This window comes from Mustela lutreola, chromosome 16 (genome assembly GCF_030435805.1).
Source record: "Mustela lutreola isolate mMusLut2 chromosome 16, mMusLut2.pri, whole genome shotgun sequence".
Lineage (NCBI taxonomy): Eukaryota > Metazoa > Chordata > Mammalia > Carnivora > Mustelidae > Mustela > Mustela lutreola.
Window position 1 is genome coordinate 57,233,971 of NC_081305.1, and position 18,478 is coordinate 57,252,448.

General features: G+C 53.6%; 1 protein-coding gene across 10 annotated transcripts in view; it reads left to right on the forward strand.

Annotated features, from left to right (window-relative positions):
• The window catches only part of ZC3H4 (zinc finger CCCH-type containing 4), a 40,627-nt gene that overhangs the window by 16,030 nt on the left and 6,119 nt on the right, over window positions 1–18,478 (forward strand). For all 10 annotated transcript variants that reach the window (XM_059153166.1, XM_059153176.1, XM_059153168.1 and 7 more), the window contains 11 exons: window positions 223–442; window positions 762–872; window positions 4,034–4,256; window positions 5,779–5,930; window positions 6,591–6,687; window positions 6,795–6,934; window positions 7,469–7,576; window positions 8,951–9,062; window positions 9,637–9,746; window positions 17,040–17,398; window positions 17,615–17,958. In XM_059153166.1, coding sequence (XP_059009149.1) covers window positions 223–442; window positions 762–872; window positions 4,034–4,256; window positions 5,779–5,930; window positions 6,591–6,687; window positions 6,795–6,934; window positions 7,469–7,576; window positions 8,951–9,062; window positions 9,637–9,746; window positions 17,040–17,398; window positions 17,615–17,958 — 1,976 coding nt within the window. The remainder of the gene's footprint in view (window positions 1–222; window positions 443–761; window positions 873–4,033; window positions 4,257–5,778; window positions 5,931–6,590; window positions 6,688–6,794; window positions 6,935–7,468; window positions 7,577–8,950; window positions 9,063–9,636; window positions 9,747–17,039; window positions 17,399–17,614; window positions 17,959–18,478) is intronic.

Consider the following 18,478-nt stretch of genomic DNA (forward strand, 5'->3'; position numbering starts at 1 on the left):
CCCCAGCCAGGTGATATGAAAGCGGACGCAGCCCTTTTTTGAGGGGGGAGGGTGCGGGCTGGGACGAGAGGCAGTGGCCCTTATGTCCTCCTGAGGAAGGCCTCCCTCACAGCAGCCAGGCTCCGTGTGCCTGTCAGCGGCGGGCAGCCTGGGGCCTGTGGACATCTCCTCTCACACCCTGGGTTCACCCTGGGTTCATATTTCTTTGGGGTTGGTTTATAGGGAAGATGGTGAGTTGGAAGAAGGTGAATTGGAAGATGATGGGGCCGAGGAGACCCAGGACACCTCCGGAGGGCCTGAGAGGAGCCGGAAGGAAAAGGGGGAGAAGCACCATAGCGACTCAGATGAGGAGAAGTCGCACAGGAGACTGAAGCGGAAGCGGAAGAAAGAGCGGGAGAAGGAGAAGAGGAGGTCGAAGAAGAGGAGGAAATCCAAGCACAAAGTAGGTCCAGGAGGGCACGCTGGGGCCAGGCTACATGGCACGGGGCCTGGCCTGAGAGCCCCCGGGCCACGCTGGTCTCATAGGCCAGAGGCCACTCTTAATAGTGTCATTTATTCCTTCCCCAAATTAGATAAAGAGCTTTTTTTTCCCCTTAAAGAGTTGGTAGCTCACGCTCTACTGCCACTCAATGCCCCCAGGTGAGGCGTTTCTCTAGAGCGCAGAGCCCTTCGGCACATTCGAGCAGGGTTTGTCCCCAGGCTGACTCTGCCAGCGGGCCAGCCCGCGGCAGTCACTGAGCTCACTTCCCCTGTCACCACAGCGCCACGCTTCTTCCAGCGATGACTTCTCGGACTTCTCAGATGACTCGGATTTCAGTCCTAGCGAGAAGGGGCACCGCAAGTACCGAGAGTACAGTCCTCCGTACGCGCCGGTGAGTAACTGCTGCTCGGGGGCCCCGCGGAGCTGGGAGTGAGGTCAGGCCTGTGTTTGCCGAGCATTTGCTGTGTGCCGAGCACTCTTGCACGGCACTTTATATGGATTTTAAGCCTGCAAGATGACATCCTGTTTTTATCCCCACTGTACAGGTGAGGAAACAGAGCTAGGAAACCAGCCAGGTCCCAGCCCTATAGCTCAGGAGCAGGGGTTGGAGCCCAGGCAGTGGCCGATTTCCATTGGCCACGCTCTTAAGACCCTTCCTCCCATGACCCGGGCGGGACTGAGGATGTCCCCGTCCCAAGAAACCTGCTGGTTTATCCCTGGTACGGCTGTCTGCCCCTATTCAGAAATGACCTTTCCTGGAAAATCAGCTAGAGAATGGAATGGTTTTACAGGAGTAAATTATCTCAAATGCTGCGGAGGCAGAAGTCAGACGTTTATGCTGTCGTAACCCTGAACTTAGACATGCGGTTGAAGTATTTGGTTTGTGGGCTGTTTGCCCCCACCCCAGCAAAATCTCTGAGAAGAGAAATCAACATAGTTTTTCAAGTTTTCATGAAAAATGCTTTTAAAGTTAGTAGCTCTAAAACATACCCTAAGTATCCCATTGTCCATCCTAACAGGTGATTACTGTACAGTGCTGTCGTTGACCTTGATCTGCTAACAGGGACTCAGACATTAAACCTGACCAAGACAAGGAATGCAGGGCACAGCACAGCTTTGATTGATAACTAGGGGCTGAGGCGTTTTTTGTTTGTTTGTTTGTTTTTAATTTTATTTATTTATTTGACACAGCGAGAGAGATCACAAGTAGGCAGAGAGGCAGAGAGAGAGGGGGACGCAGGCTCTCTGCCGAGCAGAGAGCCTGATGCGGGTCTCAATCCCAGGACCTGACCTGAGCCGAAGGCAGAGGCTTTAACCCACTGAGCCACCCAGGCACCCCTGAGGCGTGTTTTTTTTTTTTTTTTTTTTTTTTAAGATTTTAAGTCCCCTCTATATCCATTGTGGGGCTTGATCTCATAACCCCGAGATCAAAAGTGTCATGTGCTGCCAACTGGGCCGGCTAGGCACCCTGGGGTTGAGGTGTTTTTAAGGTCTGCTAACGTAGTCACCAGTGTCTGCATATCTATGTTTTGTATTTTCTCGTTTTCTTCGTAATGAGTGTGGAGTTTTAGAAATTAATCCCTTTTTTTTTTTTTTTTTTTTTAGAATAGTTTTGTTTCTTTTTTTCCAACTTAAATTGAGAGAGAGTCCCTCATTCAGACTCCCTGTGGAGCCCAGTGGGGTCTTGATCCCAACAACCCTGAGACAATGACCTAAGCTGAAAGCAAGGGTCTGGTGCTTAACCTACTGAGCCACCCACGCACCCGAAGAGCAGTTTCAGGTTTCTAGAACCCTGAGTGGATAGTGCCCTACCCACCCCAGCTGGTTTCTGCTCTGTTAGTGTGGTACCTTTGTTGTAATTGCTGAGACAGTTGCCACGTGTTGTTAGGAATCAGAGCCTGTGGCTTACGTTAAGGTTTCCTCTCTGTGTTTTGCAGTTCTTCAGTTTTTTTTTGTTTTTTTTTTTTTAAAGATTTTATTTATTTGACAGAGATCACAAGTAGGTAGAGAGGCAAGCAGAGAGAGAGAGAGGAGAAAGCAGGCTCCCTGCTGAGCAGAGAGCCCAATGCGGGGCTCGATCCCAGGACCCTGAGATCATGACCCGAGCCAAAGGCAGAGGCTCAACCCACTGAGCCACCCAGGTGCCCCAGTTCTTCAGTTTTTGACAAAGGCTTGACATTATGCATTTGTATAGATCATCATATAAGAGTTTCAATTCTCTAAAAATCCCCTGTGCTTTATCTCCCCTCTCCTCCCTGAGCCTCTAAGCAACCAGCAACCTTTTTCTGTCTCTGTGGTTTTGCTTTTTCCAGAATGTTAGATAGCCAGACTTGTCACAGCATTTAATTTCTTCAGACCAGTTTCTCTTACTTACCAGTATGGGTTCATGGTTTGCCCAGGTCTTTTCATAGCCCCATGGCTCATGGGCTTGTTTCTTTTTAACTGCCGAATAATCCTCCACTGTGGACGGACCACAGCTGGTTTTATCCATTTACCTACTGAAGGTGGTCTTGGTGCCTTTCCTTTGTGTGTGTGTGTCTGTGTGTGTGTCTGCGTGTGTGTCTGCGTATCTAACTTCATCCGTATCGCTTGGCACTAGCACAGTTTGGAAAGCATCATTCAGAATGGCTTTCTAGTTTGGGTGCCAAGTAGGTCATTACTTGAATTCTAAGGCCCCAAGAAAAAAAAATTTTTTTTAAAGATTTTATTTATTTATTTGACACACAGAGATCACAGGTAGGCAGAGAGGCAGTCAGAGAGAGAGAGAGAGAGGAGGAAGCAGGCAGAGAGCCCGATGCGGGGCTGGATCCCAGGACCCTGTGATCATGACCTGAGCTGAAGGCAGAGGCTTTAACCCACTGAGCCACCCGGGTGCCCCTGCCCCAAGAAAATTTTGACCAAGAAGCACCCCTCTTGGAGGGCCTGGCTTCCTCAGTTGGTGGTGCATGCAACTTTTTTTTTTTTTTTTTTTAATTTATTTATCAGAGAGAGCGAGCTCAAGCATGAGGAGGGAGGGGGCAGAGGGAGAAGGAGAAGCAGGTTCCCTGCTGGGCAGGGAACGGGTGCGGGGCTGCGTCCTCGGACCCTGAGATCACGACCTGAGCCAAAGGCAGACACTTAACTGACTGAGCCACCCAGGCACCCCGGAGCATGGAACTCTTGATCTCAGGATTAAGTTCGAGCCCCATGTTGGGTATAGAGATTACTTTAAAAGAAAAAAAAAGACGCCCTTTTGCCTACTAGGCCTCCTCCCCAAATAAGATTGCTCTATATCCTTAGGAAATACCCCCTTCTCTTCCCTTGCCAGTTCTTATCGTGGTGTCTATGCATGTCTATTTTCTTACAAGCCATGGCCTTTTCTGAAGCACAGAAACATGTGGGTCCAATGCCCAGCTCTCATTCAGGTGGGACCTAGTACCCCCCAAGTGGCTGGGAGCCAGGTCTTGCCCGTGGCAGAAACACCCAGACAGATGGGTCAGTTTAGGGGACAGCGGGGACCTTGGCAGTTTGGACTCAGGGCCCTGGGGCCGGCTCACCCCCTCTCCCCGTCAGTCCCACCAGCAGTACCCCCCGTCGCACAGCACATCCCTGCCCAAGAAGGCCTACTCCAAGCTGGACAGCAAAGGCTATGGCCTGTACGAGGACTACGAGAACGAGCAGTACGGGGAGTACGAGGGCGACGAGGAGGAGGACCTGGGCAAGGAGGACTATGACGACTTCACCAAAGAACTGAACCAATACCGGCGCTCCAAGGAAGGCAGCAGCCGGGGCCGAGGTGAGGCCCTGTGGCCATTGCTGGGCGTGGGAGCAGATGGGGTGGGGGTGCTGGGGCGATGCATGGTGGAGCAGGTTGGACCTGTTCGGCCAGGCCTGGCGTGTGGGAGGAGAGACGGGCGTCATGCAGTGCTGAGAGGATAACTGACAGCTGGCTGCCCCAGCCTCCTCCCCCAGCTTCCCAACTCCTTTCGCACTGCTAGGTGGAACTGCCACACCTCTGAACTTTGAACCTGTGGCAGTTAGGAGGATGGCGGGAGAGGGCCTCGTAGAACCATCTCCTGCCCTCAAGGTTTTGCAACCCACGAGGGAGGAGGGCTCACAGGATCTTCTAGCTCAGCGGTTCTTAGCCCTGCCTAAGGTCCCGCTCATTGTCGAGTGGCTGTTCATTTAATCTTTCTTGGGCAGTCTTTCCTGGACACCTCCCTGGACAAGCCCTGTTCTTTGGGTAGATTCTAGACCAGAGTTCAATAGAAAACTTAATGCAAGTCTCCACATAATTTAGAATTTTCTAGTAGTTAAGTTAAACATGTAAAAAGGGGTAAAAAATTGAAAAAGTAAAAGGAAACGTTAATTTTAACAGTATATTTTATATGTCTAATACATTCAAAATCTTATTTTAACACATTAGCCAAACAGATGTGGTATTTCATATTTTCTCACTCTTTGTTGTCTTTTTTGTTGTTATTGCAAAGAGGTGGTTTTATTAAAGGACGGGGCCAGGACCTGTGGGCAGAAAGAGCTGCCTCTTTTTTTCTTTTCGCTTTTTTAAAGATTTTATTTATTTGACAGAAAAAAGAGAGAGAGAGAGCACGCGTGCTTAAGAGGAGGGAGAAGCAGGCTTCCCACTGAACAGGGAGCCTGATATAGAGCTGGATCCCAGGACCCTGGGATCATGACCTGAGCTGAAGGCAGATGCATAACTGATGATGGAGCCAGCCAGGCGCCCTCTCTTTTTCTTGTTCTTTTTTTTTAAGATTTTATTTATTTATTTGATAGATCACAAGGAGACAGAGAGGCAGGCAGAGAGAGGAAGGAAAGCAGGCTCCTCGCTGAGCAGAGAGCCCGACGCGGGGCTTGATCCCGGGATCCTGGGATCATGACCTGAGCTGAAGGCAGAGGCTTTAACCCACTGAGCCACCTAGGCGCCCTCTCTCTTTTTCTTTTTCAACAAAGTGCTGTATATACAATGTGTGGTCCCCCCTTACAGCATGTCTTAGTCTGGTTATGTTTCAGGGGCTCCGTAGCCATGTGTGCCTTGGGCCACAGTACTGGACAGTGAGTGCAGCTCTCATTGGACAGGTGCCCCTGTGACAGTGTGGCAGGCACGCACCCAGGATGCTGAGGCCTGAGGCCCCCCACTGAGGGCATGTGGGAAAGTCAGGGGGGCGATAGGACCAGCTGCCTTGAGCTGCTAGGAAGACTCGAAGAGGAGATGACTGACCTTGGTCAGAAAACGGGCGCTCTCTTGCTGGCGGCATCTGCTCCCACTCGGGGCGCTCACCAACTGAATCCTCCCGCAGGCAGCCGAGGCCGTGGCAGGGGGTACCGGGGTCGAGGCAGCCGCGGAGGGTCTCGAGGCCGAGGCATGGGCAGAGGCAGCCGCGGAAGGGGCAGAGGCTCCGTGGGAGACCACCCAGAGGACGAAGAAGATTTCTATGAAGAGGAGATGGAAGTAAGCTTTCCTCCAGCCCCCGGGGGAAGGTGGGAGGGCTGGTGGGGAGAGCCTGTAAGACTGTGACTGTGGCGAAAGGAGAGTGTTTCACGCCAGGGTTGTGTGTTTCGACGTTTGTTTCTTATTTTGGATAAAGGAAATCATACGGTTCCAAATTGAGAAGGTACCAAAGCTATGAAGACATCTCCCATTCCCAGACACAAGTTTCCCAAGTGTCTTCTAGAAAAGTTTTAGGCCTTTGCAGTCGGGTGCTTGCTTATGCACGCCCCCCACATACACATGCGCACGCGTACAACTTCCACTTTCATCGTCTGTCCCCGCCTGAGACCTTTCCGTGCCAGTCCCCAGTGAGCCTGCTCTTTGTTACAGCCGCACAGCTGTCCCTTGTGTAGGAGGCCCCCTGGTGGGTTTGCCCCAGGAACTGAGAGTCCTTAGGAGGGAAGACCGCGATGGAGAGCATTAGAACCCCCCCACCCCCTCTGTGGCTGTGGCCCATGAAGTGGGGGTCAGAGGCAGGCGGCCCCGGGTCGCTCACCTGCCCATCTGAGTCTCCTGTTGACCTGCATGAACCAAAAGGAGTGTGTGGGCAGAGAGTACAGTTAGGGACAGGGCTAATTGGTCCCCGCATGACATTTGCCTTCTCTCCTTCTGGGAATCCAGTATGCAGAAAGTGAGGAGCCGATGGGAGAGGAGGACTATGACGAGTACTCCAAGGAGCTGAACCAGTACCGCCGGTCCAAGGATGGCCGAGGACGAGGTGGGCAGGGGCCCAGGTGGCGCCGACCCGAGGGGCACCTTCCGGCGGCTGCTGGATTTGGGTCCTGGAGAGAAGCAGTCGGTGAATGCCATCTCTGTCCTCTGCAGGCTTAAGTCGAGGCCGTGGCCGGGGTTCCCGAGGTCGAGGGAAAGGGATGGGCCGGGGTCGTGGTCGAGGTGGCAGCCGAGGAGGAATGAACAAGGGCGGAATGAACGATGATGACGATTTCTATGACGAGGACATGGGCGTGAGTTGACCCTTCACCCGGATCTAGTGTGTTTAGCCAAAGCCCCTTCTTGGATTTTTTTTTTTTTTGGTCTCTGATGAGTCGGCCTCTGAGGCCGATCCTGTCCTGCTTCCAACAACTGTTCCCCGCTGACTGATGAGTACTATTCATCTCACGGGGGGCAGGGGGCCACATTGCTGGTGACCCGTCCGGCGAGCCTGGTGGTTTTACAGGAAGGTGTGCACACTGCCTCTGGGGGACGTTCCCGCAGGGGTGAGTGGTGTTGTACCAGGTGCAAGAGCTTTTCCCGTCTGAGTGCCGGTGCTCCATGCCACGGGCTCAGACCCCGCTCCGCCTTGGTGTTGGACGTGACCTGCTGGTCACTGCTCCTCTTCCATGAAGACGCTTCTGTCGAGGGAGTGCTCGTCCCTGCTGGCCAGCTTCTCTTCCTGTCAGTCCCTCAGACCCCGTCTCTCCCAGTCTGCGTCGCCGTCCCCCACCCCCCAACCCCTCCTTCTCAGCCTCCTTTACGCTCACACTCTGTGTCCCTAACAGGATGGTGGTGGGAGCTACCGGAGAAGTGACCATGACAAGCCTCACCAGCAGTCTGACAAGAAAGGCAAAGTCATCTGCAAATACTTCGTGGAGGGGCGGTGTACGTGGGTAAGGGGCCAGTTAAAGTACCTGTGTGCTGGGGCAGGGCAGCAGCCCCATAGAGGATGCTCACGCCTCTGGGAATGTTCTCCAGGCCACCATAACGGGAGGCAGCAGTCGGGTAAGGGTGGAAGTGACGGACTAGTGAGACTCCGTTCTCTGGATAGTTTTTTGATGTTTTTGTTTCTGGTTGGTTTGGGAGGTCAGAATTTTAAGCCAGTCCAAATGGCCTCAAATGTATTAATGTCGATACTGATACCGAAGACAAAATCTATCTTGGTTAATTACTGAACTTTAACGTCAGAAAGGGAATTATTAAGATAGAAGAGGAATTGGGGGAATCAGGCCAGCCTTGAGTTTCACAGCAGAGTTCAGCACTAGAAGCTGGGCCGATGACCAGAGTTCTGAGGCTGTAACTGGGTATGAGTTCAGCCAGCCAGCTTTTTGTTCACGGATGATGGCGATGGGCAGATCTGGGCACACACATGCCCACGGACCACTGCACCCAGGTGTAGGCCATAGAAAAAATTACACATTTGAGACAAATGTATGTGTCTATAAGATGCTCCTCGTTATGGTTTCAGTTGGTGTTCTAGAAGCTTGCAGTAGATCTGCAGAAAGACGAGTAGCTACTCTGGGGAGTAAGGGGGACCCACTATACAGAATGGTTTCCGTATTTTGTCCGCCCGGGTGTGTGTCCTGAGTGTGTCTGACTGTGCATAATGGCAGACTGAGCTCCACTAGTGTAAACACTCAGACGTTATCCCGCTGAAGGAGGTTGGTGCCCTGGTCACTGGCACTCTGGGGGGCTTCATACTTTAAGAGTGTCCGCCATCTTTGAGCATGTGGCTTTTGTCCTCATGGTTCCACAGTGGCTGCTGTGCCTCTGGCTGTCCCATCCGAGGGCTAAGAGGAAAGATGGCTAGAGGGATTTATTTTAATTGAGGCAGCATTGTCCTCCCTTGGGGATTTTGGCCTGCATTATATTGGCCAGGACTTCCAGGGAGGCTGGGGGATGTACCTTTTTGGCTGGATACGTTCTTCCCCAACAAAATGAAGGTCGTGTTAGGAAGGAAGAAGCGTAGTGCTAGATACTGGCCGCCACGCAGCAAATCAGGAAAAATAGTGAATAGGTGCGAAGAGGGAGAAGGGGGAGAATAAGAAAGAAGTGCCAAGGGCCAGTGGAGTAGAGCCTGGAGGAATGGGGTCGTGGGCACAAGAGAAGGGAGCATACGCCGCGTCAGAACTTTCCAGTTGGTGGGAAGCCATATCAGTGAGCCCTGCCCTTCCCTGTGTGGGGATTCGTGTCGTTGGTCCCTGCCAGGCTGCAGGTGGGCTTTGGCAAGGGCTATCGTACTTACCTTTCCCTTTCTTCTTTTCCAGGGAGATCACTGTAATTTCAGCCACGACATCGAGCTACCAAAGAAGCGAGAACTGTGCAAGTTTTACATCACCGGGTTCTGTGCCAGGGCTGAGAACTGCCCCTACATGCACGATATCCTTTGGTACTCACCTCTCACGGGATGCAGGGCTCATACCTCTTCCCTCCTCGCTGCTGATGGCAGCTCACCTTCGCCGCGTGTGCCGGCTCCTTGTGCCAGCGCCGGGCCAAGCTTCCGGTATGTCTCGGTCTCATTGAACCTCCACATCTGTCTTGTGGCGGAGCCGCTGTCCACATCCTGCAGATGAGGAAGCGGATACACACACGTTTCCTGGTTTCTGTACACAGACTCTCAAGACTGGCCATACTCTTGTCTGTTATCTTCCGGAGGTTTTTCCAATAGGCTGTGCAAGTTTAGGCAAATCATTGACCTTCATTATTCCTGCCCAGTGAGGATCTGTAGACAACAGGACCCAAGGCTGGTGTGGTGGGGCGGGAAGCTCTCCGGAGCAGGAGTCTCGAGAACTAGGGTCTCAACTCCAGTCTGCTGCCAACCTGCTGTGCAACCCCGAGATGGTCACTTTAACTCTCTGGGTTTCCTTTCTTCATCTCCAAAACAAAGGGGGTTGGATTCTGCCCTCGGGTGGGTTCCGGGAGCCAGTGCTTTTTGCCTTAATACGCTGTGAACGTGATTTTCCCTGTAAGTTGTACCACACGACTGGGAACTGCATTAATGGTGATGACTGCATGTTCTCCCATGACCCTCTGACGGAGGAGACCAGAGAGCTCTTGGACAAGGTAATGTCAGAGGTTGGCAGGGAGCCTAGGGCCATATAGCTGCCTCCAAGGGAGCCCGGGGGGCGCACCTGCCACTGACCTGACCGGCCTGCCTGTCTGTCCCCCTGGCTTCTGTGCCGCGACCAGATGCCCCACCTGCCTTGATTGGGAGCTAGGCTGTTTACGGAGGGTTCGGGGCTGCATTTTTTTCTGTGGGGAGAATTGAGGTCCTCGCACACGTGTCTTCACTCCAGCCAGGGCAGTTTGCTGGGTGGGGGGATGGGGGAGTGGGGTTCTACATAAAAGGAGTGTTGCCTGCAGATATGGACTGTAAGTTATCTTTTAGAGAGCCCTTGATGCCCGGGAAGGTGGGTTGTATTTTGATGGAAATGTCAAATGTTTCCTCCCGGTGCTTAAGGATTCTATTTCAGGGAAATTAGAGGTTCTCAGGAGAGAGAGGCCTCTGTGGTCTGGTGTGAGGCTCCCCAGTCAGCTGGAAACCCCTCCTGGTATTGGTGGTTCTCCCTGAAGAGTCGTGCGGTCTCCAGGGGCCCCAAGTTCTTGTCCTCGGGTTCCTAATGTACACGCAGGGAGAGAGAGAAAGAGAACATGGGTCCTTCCAGATGAAGGCTTTCTGCCTTCCAGTGCACAGAAGATTTGAGGGGATTGGCTGGGCTTTTGAGAATGACAAGGATGGAGGCTTTGAGGGGCACGCGAGGCAGTCCATCGGTGACTGTCCTGTTTCAGTGGTGGCTGAGGCGGCGCGGGGTTCAGGGAGAAGCCTTGGAGAGGCAGAGCAAAAGAAGGCACACTGCTCACGGGCAGTGCAGTGGGAAAAATTCTCCTCTTACCAGGCCCTCTGGAGAGCTTGGTACCCTAGGAATGGGGTTTCTATCCAGTAGATCTCAGGAGCCTGCTGATCTGACAGGGTAAGGAGTGGGGAAGGTCATGGTTTCCCTTCTCACGTGGAGAGCCTAACAGTCACTGGCTCAGCACTGCCCCCTGCTGGATGTTCAGAGTTGGTGCTCCAGGCCAGTGCTGTCCAAGTAGGAACTCGACCACAACCAAGCCATGTGATTTAAGCTTCGTTAAAGTAGGAAGAAACCAGCGAAGTTGAATTCAGGCAAGGTATCTTATCTCTGTGTTCAAAGTATTGTTTCAGCAAGTAATAATGAAAAGTTAGTAAAACATTTTGTATTATTATTATTACTATTATTTTTGCTACCATGGTTTTGGAATTTGGTGCTTATTTTCTACTTAGAGCCCGTGTCGGTTTGGACTGGCTATGTTTCGAGTGTCAGTAGCCACACGTGGCCAGTGACCACCACTTTGACAGTCCGGCTCTAGCTGCCCTCAGAAAAAACCCAAAGAAAGCCAGGATCGCACATTTCAGCTTCCAGTTGCAAACCTTTTGGAAGCATCAGTATCCTCCCTGATCTAAAAGTACGTCTCAATAGGTGAAAAAGCGTTGTTGAACCTGAAAAAAACCATACCAGAACTGCATCTCAGGGGTCAGAAAGTGAGACGGAGGGCACATTCTGAGAAGGACCTAGGTTCACCCCAATGAAGGCATTTGGTCAGCCCTCGTGCTGCAGCTTGTCAGCCAGGGCTGGGGTCTGGGGATCCAGGGTGGCCCCTGGGTGCAGGCTGTGGTGCCCCTCGCACCTGGGCCTTGGCCACCCTCTCCCGGAAAGTCTGTGTTCCTCTTCCTTCCTGCCTTTCTTCAGCTCTATTTTCCCACTTCTCAGAGACATTTCTGTCTGTGCAACACATGGGTTTCCAGCCGTCCATTCCAGGTTTGGAAACGTGCTTGCTTCCCCACCCGAAGTCCTTTGTTAGCAATATTTTGCCTCATTTGCTTTGTCACTTGATTCCATTTATTTTATATACGCCTGTGCATCTTTGAACCTTGAGAGTAAGTTGTACACATTTTGGTTCTTTACTCTTTTTTTTTTTTTTAAGATTTTATTTATTCTTGAGAAACAGAGATAGAGGCAGAGGAAGAAACAGGCTTCCTTGGAAGCCCGATGTAGGACTTGATCTCAGAACCCTGGGATCCTGACCTGAGCCAAAGCCAGACGCTTAACCCCTGCCACCCAGATGCTCTTTGGTTCTTTACTCTTAAATCTTTCCTTTTGCTTCACTTTTTTATAGTTCAGTTTGTCAGGGTATGGTTTGTATCTGGTAAAATTCCCCATTTAGTGTGAAGGTCTGTGAGTTCTGACAAACACAGCCACCCTGGCATCTAGAGAGAGGAAATTCACGCCATCACCCCCAAAACTCTGTGCCCCTATAGAGCATCCCCATTCTCCAGCCTCTGGTAACCACTAACCCATTTTCTGTCCCTATAATTTGCATTTTTAAGAATGTTCTTTGAGTGGGGCGCCTGAGTGGCTCAGTGGGTGAAGCCTCTGCCTTTGGCTCAGGTCATGATCCCAGGGTCCTGGGATCGAGCCCTGAATCGGGCTCTCTGCTCAGCGGGGAGCCTGCTTCCCCCTCTCTCTCTGCCTGCCTCTCCATCTACTTGTGATCTCTATCAAATAAATAAATAAAATCTTTAAAAAAAAATGTTCTGCGAGTAGGTTTATATAGTATGTAGCTTTTAAAAACACATGTGTGTGTAATCTTCTGAATCTGGTTTCACTTGCCATAATGCGTGTGGAATTCACATTGTTGAGAATAGTTCATAGCTGTTTGTTGCTGAGTAGTACTCTATCGTATGGATGATCTAAGATTTTGTTTTGTTTTGTTTTTGAAGACTTAATTTATTTGAGAGAGAGAGAGTATGAGCAGGGGGAGGGGCAGAGGGAGAAGCAGGCTCCCCGCTGAGCAGTGAGCCGGGTGTGGGGCTCGATCCCTGGACCCTGGGATCATGACCTGAGCCGAAAGCTGACGCTTACCCGACTGAGCTGCCCGGGGCCACCGGATGATCTAAGTTTGTCTGGTTACTAGTGGAGCAGATTTGTCAGATTTCCAGTTTAGGGCAGAAACTTGGGATTTTTAGCCAACTAATACGAGAGGATTATTTTGGCCTGATGAGCCTTGGCTCATGCGTGCCTTTGCGTGTCTGCAGGCATGACTGTCCTTTTCTGCTGAGAGGTTGCTGTTGACTTTTAGAAAGTTTTGGCATCAGTCAGGATCCTTCCTGGTGGAGGTGGGCCCTGGTTGTCTCGTCTGGTGAGAGGGTCCTGGGTACCCCTGTCTTCCTGGCGGAGAGGCCTGGAAACAGATGCACAGGAGGTCTGGAACAGACGTGCCTCTCTCTGCGTCTCTGGGCAAGGGCTGCGCAGACAGTTTGGGTTCAGCTTTTCTGGCAGGAATGTTGTTTTAATATGTTTCATGTGTCACTGTCTTGGCCTCAATTGCGGGTCAGTCCTTGCTTTCGCAGCAACGCGCATGGCCCAGGGTGGGAGATGCTGGGTAAGGAGATGAGCATCGGGAGCCAGTTGGGTCCTGGGCTGAGGCCTGAGTGAGGGATGAGGGAAGCGAAGTCCTGGGGTTGGGGTTGTGTGGTCCGCAGGCTGTGCGGGGAGAGCTGAAGCCCTGTTTACCGAGAAGCTCAAGTCCCGAGTGTACAGGGCCCAAGGAGGTGTAAGAGCTCTGGGGAGGCCCGCTCACTGGGGAGCAGCAGTGCCCCTACCGAGACCAGCCATCGGGCCAGAGCTCCAGTTCCTGGTGTTAATCGCGAATTCATTAAACGCCCAGTATGTGGTGGCAAAGAGTGGCACAGATACCACCGTAGCCTCGCTCCCCAGAGCTGTTGGTCGAGAGGAGAAAGGGACGTTCCAGCTGATAGGTGGTGCAGAGAAGCCTGGTCTCCAGAGGCAGGGGTCGGGAGGGCCCTGAGGAAGAGAACAGCATCGAGGCAGTGCTGGGAGGAGGGATGGAGCGGGGCCTGCTGGGTGCGAGTTTGGGAGGCCAGGCAGTGTGGCCCTTTCAGTGGCCAGAGCCTGTGGCCCCTTCCCGTCCACAGCAGGGGAGGAAGTTGTGGTCAAAGTTGTTCCTGTTGAATGAGGTGTAACCTTGTCAGGTTTTGCCTGCTGTTTGAGGGCATTGAGTTGCCATTGAAGGAAGGATCTCGAGGGACAGACGTGTGGCCATGTTGGTGGTGGTTTGTGCTGTTGGTGAGCAGAGTGGTGCGGGGAAACTAGAGACCACAGGAGTTGGGGGCAGGGGTGGAGTCTTGGCCAGAGGGCAGGTGGGCCGTTTGGGAGGTCCAGGCAATAGCTCAGGAACAGCGTGTGGGAGAGGAACCCTGATCCTGTCTTGGGGCTCGGGAGGTAGAGGGGCCATCCTTCATAAGAACCCCACTCATGGCCGGTAGAGGGGGAGAAGGCTCAGGACTGAAGCGCCATGGGGCAGAGCGGATACCTGCAGCCCTGCAGGTAGATGGGTCTGACTGAAGCTTGAGGGTAGGCGGGACCTCGGGGCTGGGGTCTCCCCTGCATACTGCCGAGGTGAGGTGATAGTGCAGGGGAGACCCCTTCCCCTTGAAAATCACACCAAATAGCGTAGCCAGGCCAGCTGAAGCTTTGAAGCTTTGACTTTGTGCCCCCAGACAGCCCAAACCCCTCACCTCTGCCATCCTCTGCTCTGAAGTCCTGGGAATGCAGAGGGAGATGCGGCTCTTAGCTTTCCTTGCTCGCTGGTCCAGCAGGGGTGAGGCGGTGCCAGGCTCCTGCCGGACTCTGGCCTGGGCGCTAGGGACACAGCAGCTAGGAGATGAATCCAGTCCTAGGGCGGATTCTGATTACACACTAGGATTGGGGCGCTGGTGGGAATGTGCAGGGAGCCCAGAGGTGCTCCAACAAACTGACTTACGAAGGCTCAGTGAGCAGGTGACCCCTGGCCAAGTGACAGGAAGAAAAAGGAGGGGCATTTGCGGAGCAAGGGACGCTGAGCCAGCAGCAGCTGCCCGCCCGGGTCAGGACCCAGAGGGGCCACCTCGCTGGGCAGGAAGCATGCAGAATGTGGGGGCCTTGAGGCCTGCGGGGTCTGCGCCGGCCTGGCTCCCCGCTGAGAGCGACACACTGTCTTCGCACTGCTCTAGGCGTTTGTTAAATGTGGTTCCGGTTCCCACTTGGACCGCACCTAGAATCAGCAGGGTTCCAAGGGACAAAAGGTTCCCGTTGATTGGTTGTTGGAGTATCCTAGCACCCCTGGACCCTGCTGTCTCTGGGCACAGGTACTGCTTCTGACATTGAGGAGAGAGAGAAGCTGGGAGCACCTGACAGCCTCCTGGAAGCCCTGCTGCCACTGCCCGCACTCCCGCTGGCCTCGGGTGCAGGAGCAGGGGGTGGTCTTGGGGTAGGGCCGACCCTGAGACACTAGCTAGGGATGGGCCATCTCTAAGCCCCATGTTAGGATGCACTGAGGTGTCTGTGCTCAGGTCCCAAGATGACACAGGACCAAGCAGGTAGCCACCACGGGCAGAGGCTGGAAAAATCAGGCACCGTCTTCCAAGAGTCCTCACCCCGTGTAGTCACGAGGGCCATGCTTTTAACCCTCAGGTTGTGACAGCACTTGAGGAATGTTCTCGAATGGGGGTGCATGGTCAGGGCTTGGTCAATGCCCAGGGTGTTGCCTCTGCCTGGCGTGCACCCAAATCCCAGAATCCCAGATGACATGGTATGTTTCAGCGGCAAGCACGTTGTCCATGTGAACACTTTAGGCACAGTGAGCACCTCTTATTAGTTAGGGAATGTTAGGGGATCCCTCTCCCTGAAATCTAGGTGCCCAGACACCAGCCCCAGGCCTTCCAAGGAAAGCAGCCAAGACTGCTGTGTTAACTTTCTGCGCAGGGTCCTAATTGGTGAGACGTTCTGCTCCAGTAGCTCATCTCATCTGTCCTTTGCCCGGGGTCAGTGGGGGACAACTACACATACAGGCTTACAGAGCTCAGGCAGTGCTGTGAAGGGTGCTGATGGTGGTCCAGCAGTGAACTCAGAACATCAGGACAGTCACATTGAGTTGACCTTTAGTAAGAGACCCCACCATTGGGGGACACAAGCTACCGTTAAGAATAGAGGGGGACGCTTGGGTGGCTCAGTTGGTTAAGCAGCTGCCTTCCGCTCAGGTCACGATCCCAGGACTGGGATCGAGTCCCACATCAGGCTCTTTGCTCAGCAGGGAGCCTGTTTCTTCCTCTGCCTCTGCCTGCCATTCTGTCTGCCTGTGCTCGCTCTCTCTCCATCTCTCTCTCTAATAAATAAATAAAATCTTAAAAAAAAAAAAAAAAAAAAAAAGAATAGAGGGAAAGGGGCTCCTGGTGGCGCAGTCATTGTGCATCTGCTTGGCCTCGGGTCATGATCCCAGGATTGAGCCCCACATCAGGCTCCCGGCTCAGCTAGAAGCCTGCTTCTCCCTCTCTCACTCCCCCCCCCTTTTTTTTTTCTCACTCCCCCTCTTAAGTTCCCTCTCTCGCTGTGTGTCTCTCTCTCTGTCAAATAAATAATTAAAATCTTAAAAAAAAAAAAAAAAGAATAGAGGGAAAGACAGACACTCAGGAAGAAAGCTGGTTCCAGCCTGGGTACCGCAGAGGAAAGAACTCAGCTGTCCCCGGGATTGGCATGAGGCCGGGTCCTCAGGGTCAAGGAGCCCCAGGCGCCGCGGAAGCAAGTGACGCCGAGGGGTGTGGCCCTGTCCTCCCAGACACCCAGCCCTGCTGTCAGGCCCTGTGGCTCAGGGTAGGGATTCGGGGTCTAATTACAAGTGTGGTGAGAGGCCCATAGGATTCCAACGGGACAATGGCATGTTAGCCCTTGTAGCATGCTACAGCGTGGATAAACCCAGCGGGCGTGCCCAGTGAAAGAAGCCAGTCACCAGAGGCCACAGGTCAAGAGTCTGGTTGTGTGACCTGTCCGGAGCAGGCAGGTCACGGAGATGACAAGCAGATGAGAGGTTGCGGGGGGCTGGAGGTGGGGAGGGGAAGTGACGGCTAACAGGTACGGGGCCTTCTTTTGGGGTGACGGGAAGGTTCTGGAACTGGTACAGGTGGTGGTTGTATAACCTTATGTCTGTACTTAATGCCACTGAATTTTTCAGAAGGGAAAACTAGTACCTTTTGTGTTCCGCATGTTTTGCTGTGAATAGGAGCGGCGTCCCCCCCACCCCACCCCAGCCGCCAGGGGTCACAGAGCAGGTGGGACAGCGGCGTGGGACGATGATTCTTACGCCAAAGAGGCTTTGTGCTCCTTGTCTTTATGCTTGTGAGGGCTACAGGGTCCTCGTGTTTTGAGGTTTTGTGTTCTGAGAAACTTTGGCTCCCTACATGGGAAGCACGTGTCCTACGTCTCCCTTTGTTCTCACATGCAGATGTTGGCTGATGATGCAGAAGCAGGCGCTGAGGATGAGAAGGAAGTGGAGGAACTGAAGAAGCAGGGCATCAACCCCCTGCCCAAGCCGCCCCCGGGTGTGGGGCTCCTGCCCACCCCACCTCGGCCCCCCGGCCCCCCAGCCCCAACCTCTCCCAATGGCAGGCCCATGCAGGGCGGTCCCCCGCCCCCGCCTCCGCCCCCGCCCCCACCCCCTGGGCCCCCTCAGATGCCCATGCCGGTGCACGAGCCGCTGTCCCCCCAGCAGCTGCAGCAGGACATGTACAACAAGAAGATCCCCTCCTTGTTTGAGATCGTGGTGCGGCCCACGGGCCAGCTGGCTGAGAAGCTTGGTGTGAGGTGAGTGCCCTAGGTCCCCCCACCCCCCGAGTTAGGCTTGGGGGCGGCTCTGGCCTCAGCCAGGCTCTTATGCTGGGGGCCTGTCACCATGAGCCTGGTCTGGAGCCCTTTGTGACCAGCTGCGTGGATGTCTGTGGATGTCTCCGTGTCTCCTACTAGTGTGGCCACCGTTCTTGCTCCACAGTCCCTCTCACGAGCGTCATTTCTTCTCCCTAGGTTCCCTGGACCCGGAGGACCCCCAGGGCCAATGGGCCCTGGGCCCAATATGGGCCCCCCGGGGCCCATGGGGGGCCCAATGCATCCCGACATGCATCCCGATATGCATCCCGACATGCATCCCGACATGCACCCCGACATGCACCCCGACATGCCGATGGGCCCTGGCATGAACCCTGGCCCACCCATGGGACCTGGTGGTCCACCAATGATGCCCTATGGTCCTGGAGACTCTCCACATTCTGGAATGATGCCCCCCATCCCGCCATCCCAGAACTTCTATGAGAACTTCTACCAGCAGCAGGAGGGCATGGAGATGGAGCCAGGACTCCTCGGGGATGCAGGTGCGCAGGCCGGGCTGGGGGCCTAGGGGGCCGCTGCAGTGGGCATTGGGGACGTAGTCGGGAAGACCTGGGTTTTTGCTTCCGTCCGAGTCTTTCAGAGCATGAATCCAACTCCATCTCTGTCCCATGAGTGCTTGCACGTTTTCAGTGACGGGGGATTCACTACCTGTTGAGGTTGAATGGAGTCTTGTGATCTTATCGCTGTAATTTATTTAACGTTTTACACGTTTTGATGGGTGTGCCTGGAATTGGGACCATGGGAAATCAGAGGGGTGGGTGTGGAGGGCTTTGGGCTCTGAGGCGGAGGCACTCTCTCCAGAGTGGCCTCTTTCCAGACAGTTCTGGGCTTGGGGCTGCTGGTGTTGGCCCTGTGCCTCTGCTTGTTCTGTCCCCGTGACTCACCATCTTTCTTCCATCTTTCCTTCCTTACTTAAACAAGAGCATGTGTTGGTAACGACTCGTGCCTGCCAGACGAGGGGTTGGCCGGCTGTGCCGTGGCCTTTAGGGGGCAGGGGTGTGC